Here is a 12,430-nt window from a genome sequence, read left to right as displayed (position 1 = left end):
TCCAACTTTGTTCCTTTGTGTGAATGTCCAGCTGTCCCAGCTGCTGAAAGAGTTCTTCATTTGGTTATCTTGGCCCCTTGTCGAAAATCATTTGACTGTCAGTGTGAGCATCTATTCCTGGATCCTCAATGCTTTCCCAGTGATTCTAAATATTTTTATCCTGTTTTGACTCAGCAACAGCCGGAGGTTCCAAGAGCTCATTGCCTGGTCCTTACATTCCAAAGCCAACATGAGCAGCCTGGCAGGGCTGCAGCCCCTAGGGCCTGCTCCAGGTGCAGAAGGATGGAGTAGAATGGGGTGCACCGAGGCTTCTACTTCCTGCTTGCCTTCCCTGGGGCAGCAGCTGTCCAGCTGCTGCAAACTGCAGGAATGAGGAGCGAGGAATGGATGGTGGGAGCAGAGGCCACACTCCCTGCCTTGATGGCATACAAGCTGTGGGCCCTTCGGCCTGCTGCCTGCCAACCTTAGCACCTTGCACTGTCCAGCTGCCCTGAGGATCCCATGGTGGGCCTCCTTTAGACTAGGTCGAAGGCAGCAGGGCCCAAAATAGTCATGGAGCAGGAGCACACTCAGAGGAGGGAGGGGGGAAGGCAGAGGCCCAGAACCCCTCTTCCCCTAGGCAGTTTGGATGTACAGCTGGAGAGAAGTCTCCACCCCTCCCCACAGCCCAGCAAGGCTGTTTTGGTGCTGGGGAGTGGGAAGGCATCTGGGAAAGCTGAGATAAGGTAAGAATTTCACAAGCTGTCTGCCAGCCAAGGTCTTTGATCGGAGATTAGCAGCAGTGCCGGAGGAGGCGGGGAGCAGGCAAGGCCAGGCTGAGGATTCAGGGCTGTGGGCAGAGAAAGAAGGCTTCCGGGGAAGTCAGATACACTTTATTCAGTGTGGGAATGTTTGACACAGGGGCCCCTCACAGAACTTCCAACCCCTCGGTGAACCAAGCAGGTGAACAGGGGTGGGAAGGGGAGGAGTGGGGAGAGCTGCACACATGGTCTAGATCAAGTCACAATGGTCAGCGTGGGGTGAAGCTGGGGCCGGTGGCCAAGCCCAGGACTGCCCTGCCTGCAAGTTGAGGGAGCAGCTCCAAGTGGCCGGCCCCCCCCCCGGAATTACAGGGTAGGAAGTGGCCATGGGTAGCGTTATCTGGACCACAGAGGGTGGTGGGGAGGAGTTCGGCTGGGCCAGCACATAATCAGAAGGCCTGGGGATATACAGCTCTGTGCAGGTGCAGGACTGGCAACGCGGGCACCTGGCAGGGTCAGACAGCTCTCAGAAGGACTGGCAGACTTGCTAGTACCTCCCACGGGCCTAGGGGGCGGAGGTAGTTGGTGGGGAAGGGAAGAGGGTGCTGTGGGGGAAGGAGCTGGAGCCAGGCAGGCTGGTAGACAGCAGTGGCCTGGGCCACAGTTTCACACTCAAGACTTCATGATCTGGGTGGCCAAGGTCTGGGGATCCCCCTCAGGAGAAAGTGTCCATCTTTATCCTGAGGGCATGCTTGTGGGCGGGGCCTGAGGGAGGCCCATGTCTGCTGAACCCTTCAGGGGCTGTCTGCATTCCCAGTTGTGCTACACTGTGCTGGGAACAATCAGGGAGGGTTGAGGGGCACTGCAGGGCGGGGCTAGGAGGGTGCTGCTGGGTGTCTAGGGCACCTTGGGGAGGAGTCCCTAGTAATGGCCCAGGTGGCTCCAGCTGAATTCCTGATTGACAAGCACTGGAGGGGACACCCCTTTCTGGATCCCCCTGACTAGAGGAAAACAGCACAGAGAACCTGTTGTACACCAGTCCAGCCATCTGGCAACAGCAGCAGGGGGTCAAGGGTCCCGTGGAGGAGGGCAGCCCTGAAAGCCAGGACAGCAGCTGGGATCATGACACACAGCAAGCTGGGCAGGGGGAGCCAGGTGCCAGGGGCAACACAGGGCCTGGTACCTGGGATCACAACCAACAGGCAGAAGGAACATAACCAATCACCACGCAGGGCAGGAGGGGGCTGGGTCACATCAGCGGCTCACTCATCAAACTTCCCCTCCCGAATGTGCTCAAAGGAGAAGGGTAGGAACTTGAACCCAGATCCAGTGTAGAACTTGTTCTGGAACTCAACCCTAGAGGGAGGGAAGAGGAGGGGTATCACTCACAGAGACCTCCTGAAAGCTGGGGGACATTATAGTGGGGCCAGGAGGATGCCACCGTGGGGCTGTGAGAAGGCCCGGCCCACCCTCCGTGACACGCAGCCATGGGCAGGGTGCTCTCAGGTGGCTGTGCACACACACAAGTTGCCCACATTAAGCCTCACTCTCACCTGTCCTCGTCCCCGCCCTGTATCATGAGGCATGGATCCTGCTTTGTGGCACTGAACCCAAGCCCTTGGCCGATTCCCTGAGAGCCACAGGACAAATCCCAAGGGCCCTCCTGGCAGGGTGCCCACAGCCCACTCCATGGGAAGCCCTGCAGGGAAGCTGGGGCACCTGGGGGTGTCTTGCTTCTCCTTTTCCTTGGGGGAGGGGGTGACACCAAGGGCTGACAGGGTGTGATTCTGGACTGTAGGGTCAGGGAAGGAATTCCGGGCGGGGGGGGGTTCAGGGGAGGGGAGTCCTCCCAAAACAACAGAAGCCTTCTGTGATCACAAAATCATTTGGGAGCTTCTCTCCTGGGGACGAAAGGGAAAAGCTGATGCGAACTGCCTTCCCAGGCATCCGGCATGCATCCCAGCAGGCTCCTTGGGGGCCCTGTCTACTGGGGGAGAGGGAGGGAGAGCAGGAAGGCTGCCCCTCCCGCAGAGCAGTGGGCTGGGTTTCCTCCCCAGGCTTGCCATGGACGGCTGCCCACAGCCAGATCACCACCAAATATGGGCCGAAAAATGCATGATTCAGAGGAGAAAGCAGCGGCGGGTAGCTGCCCAAAGGAATAGTTTCCACTCTGTGACCCGGGGCTCCCTGTGCGGAGCATAGGGGGCTGTGGTAGGCCAAGGCCTCAGCAGGCGAAGGCACCCAGACCCCACCGGTTCCCCTACCTCCCTCAGCCTTTAGCCCCAGCTTCCACCCCCAAATCAGAAGGCAGCGGGTACAGGGGGCGTCTTGGAGCTGCTGGGAGGGGAGTAGGAGCAGATTAATTCTCACAGGGGAGCAGGATTCAGCCCAGCTCCCCTGCTGATAGGAGCAAGTCTGCATCCTGGGGGAGTGGTGGCCACATCTAATAAGAAAGCTTTCGAACAACTGAAAGCAAATTCCCACGACTCAGACCCCAACCTGTGACCCAGGGCAGATGCTGGGGGTGGGGAGGGACTATCCAGGACTGAGCCCCCGGCTGACAATTCACACAGACAGCTCTTACTACATGCGGGCAGCACCCTCTTCCTGGCACCCCTCTGGGGCCTCCTGTAGATCCAGGCTCCATGGGAAGCAAGGGACATGGCACACAGGTTCTGTTGTGAGGGCAGATGGTGGCTGGCCCCTTTAATGGACCACCAATGCCTAGGCCTGTGGTGGCCATAGCTGGGGACTTTGTGCACCGATCTCAGGGTTGGTCACCCAAGTCCCCCTGCCCCATAGCCATCTCCACCCCAACCCCACTGCACAAACCTGGAAGCCACTCCCTGGCAGACGCCCCATCATCCTCTCCCAACCCAGGGAGCAGCACTTCCTGAGAAAGGACAAACACGGAGCTTTCCAGTGCAGGCAGGCCCTTTCTCTCTGCTGGTTGCTGCTCTGCTTGGGCCTCTCTGGGACCTGCATGCACCAAGCCACTGAGATGCCCTGCTGTGCAAATGGGCTCCTCCATCACCCACTGCAGCCTCAGCAAGGGGCCTAATGGGGATCGGGGTGGGGACAGCCCCTGTGGCACACAGCAGCAGATGCTGGCTGGGCCGGCTGGGCTGGCTGGGGCAGCAGGACATGTGAGGCCTCGCCAGCTCTGTGCAGTGACTATTCTGGCTCCTTCCTCAGTGCTGGAAACACATCTGTCTGATGGTGTGAAGGGCAGGGCCTGCCACTGACACTGAACTCTACTCAGGGGTGCTTCCTTTGAGGCCGCCTGCCTGCTCCTGGCTGTCATGTGCGGCAACTCTGTGGCCCTTCTTGTAACCGGGTCCCCGAGCCTGTCTCCTGAACCACTGGCCAGTCGTACATGCACACGTGCTGTAGTCTGCCAGCTGAGCTCTGCTGGCTACAGGTATAGCCATGACACAGCCTGCCTACACCTGCTGAGGAAACGAGGACAGCTGCTCACAGGAGGCAGAAAGGCCAGCACGCCTCACGAGGTCCATGGGACAGGGGACACAGTGAAGAGGGCCGTGGGATACTGTCAAAGGTCACCCACCACTTAGGACCCCCACATGAATCTCAGACAAGAGCAGCCTCTTATCAGATCCAGAGCTTTCCCTGTCAGCCAGCCAAAGAGACAGAATGTATGTCCTGGGGCATCCCAGGAAACACCAAGAAAGCTGGCAGGGGCCTCCAGCCCTCAGCAGGGGAGAGGCCAGCACCCAAGGCGCTCCCATGCTTGTGGGGAGGGGGCACACAGCAACAGTCCCACCACTCCTTCTCTGGTGGTGGGGAAGATACTACAGGGACCCCCTGCCCCAAGAAGGCACAAAGGGGGCCTCACAGATTTTCCTCAGCCACATTGTTTTTCTATGACTAAATGCATAATTTAAGCATGACTCATATGGTGAGCCTGTTCCCCTAACCACACCTGAGGGGGCATTCAGATGCCCTCATGGGGCTCCCCTAGGGTCACCCTTTGCTGTAGTCATCTCTCAAGCAGGACAGCCATGACCCCCACTTGCACCCTTGTTGACAGTGGCCAGGGTGCCACTGTCATGCCACCCAGGGGCATGATAATTTCTGTCTGCCACCAGATTCCTGGTCCCATGGGTATGGTCTTAGAAGTTCAGGTAGGCAGTGTCCTGCCCAGGGGCTCCAGACCATCTGCCAGTATGGCATAGCTGCGGCTCCAGCCCAGGTGGCCGATCTGGAGCTTACCCTGGCCTTCATCCATCTCTCTCTCTTCTCTCTTTCTCTCTCTCTCACACACACACACACTCCCATCCTGGAGGATGTGGGCAACACCTTCACTGGGAGGCGCTGGTGAGCTGAGAGAGCCAAGGACTCAGCAAGGCACGGTCCCTTCCTCACTGACTGGCAGCTCCCCACAAAGTGGGGCGGTCACTGCTCCCTTCAGCTGGGGCACAACAGATAGAGTGAACAAGGGTGGCAGGCGGCCAAGAGGGCTGGGCAAAGTCACCAAGCCTGGCTTCTCAGCTGGCCTTGGCCCGAGCCCTGAGGAAGTGTGTTGGGGAGAGTGGACTGATAAGGAGGGCCCTGATAACAGGTCCTGGCCAGTGCTCTCAGCATGGGCTCTCCTGAGGTCCCCCCACCCCTCGCCACCACTCCACAGTGAACAAGGCCGACAGGGAGTGGGCAGCTTGGAGGGAGGTTGGGTGGGAGAGCTTGGCTGGAGGGGGCAGCCTGAAGCAAGGCCGTGCCTTGCCCTCCTGGGCCTCATTTCTCTCCCCCAGAATTTGGCATCTACAGTGGAATCTTTGAGGAGGCTGAGCTGCAACCCAGCCAGGGTTCAGGACAAATGGAGGGAGGGGGGCAGGGGTTTCCCAGGTGTAGAGGCCTGGGAGGACTGAGACACCAGAAGGCCTCCTGAGGCCCAGAGAGGACCCCACATGGAGGTCACCAAGCAGGCTGCATTACAGCACTGTGAGGAGGGGGGTCTCCCTTGGAGCAGGGGTCCAGGGTCTCAGACCTGGGGGTCTGAGATACTCCCAAAAGAGGGAGAATCCCCACATAACGGAGGGAGTAGCAATCCCCCAGGCGGATGCGGAAAATCCCAGCTCTCTGGATCTGAGTGCATACTCCAAAAATTTCAAGCTCAAGGTACCCTAGTGCCATCTATTCTGATTCATTAAATCTAGCAACCCAAGTGTGAGGTCATGGTCACTGCACACACAGATCTGGCTTTCCCTCATGGGACCAAGATGGGGCCCCCAGGAATCCTGACCCCACAGGGGCACAGCCAGGGGTCGACCCAGAGAGCACTGGGACAGAACGGGTACAGCAGGTGCAAGCTCCTTTCTGGACTTTGGAAATTATTCTAAAATAGCTTTCACTGCTCTTAAGTCAGGACAGTGACACACCAGTGCAAGACACAAACAAGAAGCCTCAAGCAAAAACCACAAGACCTCAGCAGCTCTCACCAGCCACAAAACCATGCAGGCAGGAGCTGGGACCTGACCACACTCGCCAGGGACCTCGCCTGGGAACCTGTGAGTTGGCAAGCTCAGCTCCCCTGGCTGTGCTCAGACCTCATGGCTCAAGCAGGTGCCAGGCTGCTGCCATGAGCAAGTCATACTTCCTGGAGAAGGGACTCAGGCCCACGGCACAACCGAAGAGTGGCCCTGCTGCCACCCCAGGCCCCAGCGCCCCTCACCAGTGCAGCCGCAGGGCGTGCAGGAAGGCCGAGAGGCCCTCCATGATCAGCAGGATGGCCACAGTCAGGGTGGCGAAGGCAGTGAAGATGAAGAACAGTGCCAGGCCTCCTGCCAGGCTCTTCACGCTCAGGCCCAGGTGAATCACCATGGTCCACAGCACCTCGGACAGCTCTGTGGACAGAAGATACAGGATCACGTCACAGGATAGCAGGCGGCGACTGTGGGCCTCGGGGTTGCCTCTCTTGGGATGTCCCCACCATCTGGGCCCGAGTGGGATGACCCCAACTCACAGCCCATCCAGCGGAAGCGCAGGTCCTTTCGGCTGCACTCGTTCTCCCAGCCCGTGGCCAGTCTCATTCCATCTAAGCCGCCCACCCAGGGAACCTGCACAGAAGGCAGCCCACGGCCACGCGTGGAACAGGCACACTCACGTGCATGCGCCAGACTGAGGGCCCAGAGTCGCAGATAGGAGGCAGTGTTGGAGATGCAGCCCAGGCAGTACTCAATAGTGTGGATGGCCTGGTACACCATGGTGTCCCCAAAGTCAAACTGTTGTGGAGGGAACCAGACAGAAGACGTGAGGCCGGGACTGGAAGGGGCAGCAGGGGAGGGAGACTGGCCCAGGGCAGCGGCCTGCCCTTCTCACCCTCTACCTCAAGCAGATGCCTTTCAACCTCAAGTACTCCTCCCTGAGGACGAGGCAGCCACAGGGATCCTAGGGATGGCCTGAGGACCTGCTGGTCTGATTCCCATTCCTGGAGCCTGGCAGAAAACCAGAACTGCTGGGACCAAGTCCCCCAGCCTTAGTGGGAAGCCTCCTGGAGATGTCTGAGACCACCAGGGCCACTTTCCTCTCCATGTTACAGCCTCTGAGAGCCACAAGACCTCCTCTGGCTCGATCTGACCACTCTGCAAAGACAACACAGGGAAACTGTGGCTCAAGTCTCACGGTGGGAATGGGTACATCTGGAGCATGCTCTGCTTCTTACTGCCTGCCTCACGCTCCCTTTCTCTCAGCTTCCCTCCCAACACCAACAGTGATTTCCAGACCGGAGGGGTGCTGGAACCAACTCTGCAAGCCCACAGGAGGACTTTCGGGCGCAGCTTGGGTGACCATGGAGTGTTCTAGAAGTCCTAGGTACTTTCTCTGGCCTCCAGGGGGCAGCAGGTTACCTAGGGCTCCTTTTGGAGAGCAGCCCAGGACTCCCCGATCAGGCAGGCCCTCACATCAAGGTCTCTTTTTTCATTGGTTTAACTCTACTCTACAAGGTCCTCACTGGTGCTTCGGAATCACCCGAGCGCCAGAGGAGGGAAAGAGGCTGGGCCAGGCCAGCCATCAGGGCCTATTTCCCACTCCTGACTTCCCACAGTGAAGTTCTGAGCACTTCTCCTGAGCTAGGCTCTTCAAGTCCAACTATGACCCCAAAAGCTTCGGTTCCCTTAGCCACCCTGAGCCACCTTGGCCAAACCCTGAGGCTAAGAGGCCTTCCCCACTGGCACAGCAGTGGCCCCCAGCTGTGCTGAGAGGGAAAGCCAGCTGCTCTGGACAGCACAGAACTAGGTCCGGAGAGCTTGGGGGCTACCATGGCGGGCCTCCTCCCTCCGCCTTCCCACCCTCCGAGAAGGGGAGGGGAAGGGAAGCACCATCCCAGCAGGGCCCTTGCTGTCCTTCACTCCATCCTCTTGCTCTCCAGCCCTGGGCAAGCTCTTAGGAGGGGTGAGACATGAGAGAAACCCAGGCCTGCACATGGTGGTCTGTTACTCAGCATGGCCTGGCACAAGCCAGCATGTATGAGCCTTGGGTCACTGCAGTTCCTCCCTGCTTGGCCACTCTGTCTCCCTCGTGGCATGTCCCCTCTGCTCCACACACCAGTGACTCTTCTCAGCAGGGTCATGGTGTCTGTTACCATCACCCCCCACCCCACTCTCCTGTCAGTTTTTCCCAGGGGTGCCAGCTTGAAGGTATCCAATCCTTGGGGACCTCTCTGGTCACTCCGGAGAGTGGACATCCCCATATGTGTGCACTGCCTATCCCTGGCCAGCCGTGCTGCCTGCTCCTGCTGTACCAGGGGGGTGTGCCTCCTTAGCACTCAATGCCGCTCACACTCACCTCACGGGCTTCTCTCCTTCACCCGTGCCAAGCCCTCCTCCTACTCCGGTCCCATGTCCACAGAGCAGCCTGGGAAGTCAGACTCCAATTTTCACTCACTCCTGGACTTTTACCAAGGCCTGGGGATCTGCGACTTCCACTTTGCTCGATCTCATATCAGCCCCTTCCTTTCCAGTTCACCCTGGTCCACGGCTCCCCTGAACCCCAGCAGGCTTGGTGGTATCTGGGCCTCCATGCTGCACCCCTGCCCACCCTGCATACCCTGCAACACCATCCCTGGGGATTTCCAGAAACACGTGCATGAAGCTTTAAGGCACTCTGGTCTTACTGCCTTCAATGCTTCCCTGTCGCCCAAATGAGGCAATATCAACAGTGGCTGGGCCAAGCCAAGCTAGACTCCAGCCTCACCCCTGCCCAGTTCCTGAAGTCCTGACTGCACCACAGCCAAGTTGAACTCTGGCCCACCCCGCCACTAAGCTTTGGGGTTACCACCCAGGGAATAGGAATCCCTTCCCTGAACCCCCTTCCCCAGCCTCAGGGTCTGCAGGTACCCCTTCTGTGATCCCCTAGTGCCCTGGGCTCTCTCCCCACCTTGCCTGTGAGATCCTTAAAGGTAAGAGCTTATATATTTTTCTCATTCAGTTTCTAAACAGTGTTTGACACACAGGGTGAATAGATGCAGGAACAGTGGGTAAGCGTCTGGTGGGAAGACACAGTGGGAGACACAGGTGCCATGGACCCTTGCTGCATGGTTAGGATTTCCCAGGTAGCAACTGACTGGTCTCTGGCTTGCAGCCGGCCTGAAAGCCCCCAGGGAAAGACAATACCTCCACCAGACCAAAACAATGGCCTGCGTGGGATGATGTTCGTTGCCATAATGTGGGAAGGTTGGGGGTGGAGAATTTTAAAAGCAGGCTGCATATTTTTAAAAGAACCTGTTTAGTTCAAAATCATTAAGTAATTGTCACACTCATTCTTAGTTAGGCTGGAGGCAAGTGGCCTGATAAAAATGTTACGGCTTCTAAGGCAGCCAAGGAAGTCAAGTCCTTGAGTGGCCGCCTAGGACTGGGGAGAACAAATTAGAGACCTCCTTCCTGTTCCCCACCGTGGACTGGCTGGCTGCAAGTAAGGACACCAGGAGGCCTGAGTGGCTGGATTGCTCTGACAATGACCATGGCACTGGGTGTGTGGCTTGGAAGGCCTTTAAAAAGCAGCACTGCCGGAGGCGGTGATACTAGCAGCGGGCAGGAGCTTCCCCCAGCATGCCAGGCAGCTCAGCCAGCGCCGGCACAGGTGAGCAGCCAGGAACACGATGCCAGCCAAGGAGTCGCTCCAGACCATAGGAAGTCCAGGCACCGCCTGCTGCTACCTTCAGCAGCAAAGCTTCCCCACCCCCAGCCCTCTCTCCCTTGGAGAGAACCACAGAAGGCAGGAAAGGGAAGGGTTTCATTGTTGACAGGTGCAGGTATCTGAGAGAGACAATTTGGGGGAAGATGCAAACAGTGCAGCATGGCCTTAACAAAAACAAACGAACACCAATTCAAAATGTGTGTGTGGCCCAGGGAGTCACTGCTGGGCGAGGCATTCTACTCTAGACAGGGCCCAAATACTGAGCCAATCTCCGTTCCATCCTCCTGTCACTCCCATGCGTGGCTGACACAATAAGCCCCTTGCAGAGAAGGCTTAATTTTTCTGGGAAGGCCTCCCACGCCTCAGCCGGGCCGCTGGGTGACAGGGCGAACCCGGAGCCAGGGGTGGGGATCTTGACTGGAAGTGTGGTCAAGCTGACGAGGGCAGCGGGAAGAGGAGGCTGTGTCTCAGCGAGGAAGGGGAAGCTCTGCTAAGAAGCGCTGAGAGGGGCAGGGAGGAGACAGCCGCCCCCGCAGCCGGCAGAAGCTGCCATGACACCAGAGCAGGAAGAAGGCACAGGCCAACGGCTTGGAAGCCCCAGGAGCACCCGCAAGAAAGCCGCTGCAGCCATTACTCGCACCTCCTTCAAAGCCATTCTCAGAGGTATCAGATCAGCCAAGTCAACGAACGACACAGAGACAGAGGGGACCAACACGAGATGTAGTGAATGGAGATGAGTTTGCTCAGAACACAGGTTCACGAGGGGTTAGAAATGGCCAGTGAGATGCAGGATGCGCGGTGTCAGGTGCAGCCCCGGGGTGCGGCAGGGTCAGCAGAGTGATCACAAGGATGAGGAGAAACCCCAGATACAAGGAAAGACAAAGCCGGCTGGCGTCTTACCACCTCGTCCTCGGTAGGCTTGCAAACATAAATTCACACTTAGTGGGCGGCCACAGCACACACAAGGTCACGAGGGAGGAACGCAAGGCTACTAGCTGCATCTGGGGAAGACTGTCAGTGTGGACCGGGCCTTCCACGTGGGACGGTGGTCTCCCCAGAAATGCACAGGGAAAGCCACAGGCATTCAGAGCAGTGGATATGTGGTTTCTAAAAGGCACCCCCAATCCTTGAAATTTCTTATGTTAAAAAAAAAAACCATACACACAATGAAAGTGGCCAGAGTCCAACTGTGTCCTCAACTCCTACTTGCCTTGTTCAAAAATGTCCCTACATGACTAGATGAGCCCAACAGCGCAGTTAGCTTTGCTCTGAGGTTTTGGGCCACAAGGAGGCCAGGCCAGGAGGGTGATTTTAAAAAGCTGGCTTGGAGATGCTATATCAGGCAAAAGTGTAGCTTGGCTGACTCCTCTGCAAAGTTCCTGCAAAAAAGTAGGGAAACCAGTGGCTCAAACAAACAGGTGCAGCAAGGCCACACCATGGGCTGGGAGCCACAAAGTGCCAGTGGCTACAGAGGGAGAGCAGCATCACTGGATGACTCCTGCAAGGATCTAGGGTTGAAGAAAGTAGCCAAGTGAGGTGGCCTGGCATCCAGTGACAAGAGCTGGGATATAGGGGCCTGGGGCTGTACGGTGAGCTGGGCATTGAGACACCTCGGGTGCTAAGGGCAACACTTGCAGGCTGGGGCAAGTCTCTGGAAAAGGCTGTGGAGCTCTGAGAGGCCCAGAAAGCAGGACTAACTCCGAGCATTCCTATTTCTCATGGAGAAGACTGGTGAGAGCCCCTCGGCTGCACAAGGGCTGGCCCGAGGTGGAGGGAGAGGAAGCCCCCAGCACAGGATCTTACCTCTTCCGCGTCCTCTGAGTGGGTGGAGAGCTGGTCATGCTGAATAATCTCAGCATCCTCCTCTGTGGGTCCATTGCCCACCCTGATCCCACCAAAGTTGAGAGTTCCCTACACAGATGAACAGAAAGAGTAGAATTTGCCTGGGCTTTAGTGTGCCGTTCTGTGAGGTGGAGAAGGGCGATGGTTAGTACATACAAACCTCAGAGAGGCATAGATTCCAACAACCAAACAGGACCCATACCTGCTCCGGCCCCAGCCACCTCCTCCCCGGTCCCAGTCCCAGCCCCGCACACCCAAAACCTATGTTTCCCAGGTCCGCTATGTGCACCAAGAACACCAATGCGGCCTTAGTCACGCTGCTAACTGGGACTCCTGCCTGAATGAAAAGCCAAGTGCGGCTCTCTGTGAAGCCTAAGCTTTCCTGGAACAACAGATCTGCCTGTGCAGGCGGGACCCAGGCTGCCTGCAGCAGGAGCCGAGGCAAAGCACAGTGGCTCTGTCCAGGAACAAGGAGCTGTCTGGGTCAGGGAAGGAGAAAAGCTTAATGACACGTGTCTGTGGCTAGAGGACACTGAATGAAAAACAAACAACAGGAGTCCCATTGCCCTCAGTGTGGGAATGTGGGGCGTGAAAGCCCCCCACCCCATCCCCTACCCCCACAACACAGGCATGGTACTGACTGAGCAGGATTGTAAAGTCAACTGGATGCAAAAAACCATGAGCTTATTGAGGCCAAC

The 12,430-nt window shown here is 57.7% G+C and overlaps 1 protein-coding gene across 4 annotated transcripts in view; it reads right to left on the bottom strand.

Moving 5' to 3' along the window:
• Positions 1–858: 858 nt before the first annotated feature.
• Positions 859–12,430, bottom strand: part of LOC121166577 (V-type proton ATPase 116 kDa subunit a1) — a 51,624-nt gene continuing 40,052 nt past the window's right edge. For 2 of the 4 annotated variants that reach the window (XM_040995780.1, XM_040995781.1), the window contains exons 18-21: positions 11,694–11,801; positions 6,862–6,979; positions 6,430–6,601; positions 859–2,096 (exon numbers count right to left, since the gene is read on the bottom strand). In XM_040995780.1, coding sequence (XP_040851714.1) covers positions 2,003–2,096; positions 6,430–6,601; positions 6,862–6,979; positions 11,694–11,801 — 492 coding nt within the window. In that variant the 3' untranslated portion in view covers positions 859–2,002. Of the gene's footprint in view, positions 2,097–6,429; positions 6,602–6,861; positions 6,980–10,790; positions 10,809–11,693; positions 11,854–12,430 lie in introns of those variants that run through there. The other 2 variants (XM_040995779.1, XM_040995782.1) reach the window with 2 other exon arrangements.

This window comes from Ochotona curzoniae, unplaced genomic scaffold, assembly GCF_017591425.1.
Source record: "Ochotona curzoniae isolate NIBS_2020 unplaced genomic scaffold, NIBS_Ocur_1.0 patch175, whole genome shotgun sequence".
NCBI classification, from domain to species: domain Eukaryota; kingdom Metazoa; phylum Chordata; class Mammalia; order Lagomorpha; family Ochotonidae; genus Ochotona; species Ochotona curzoniae.
Note: the sequence above shows the minus strand (reverse complement) of the source record. Positions and strands in the feature narration are given on the sequence as shown.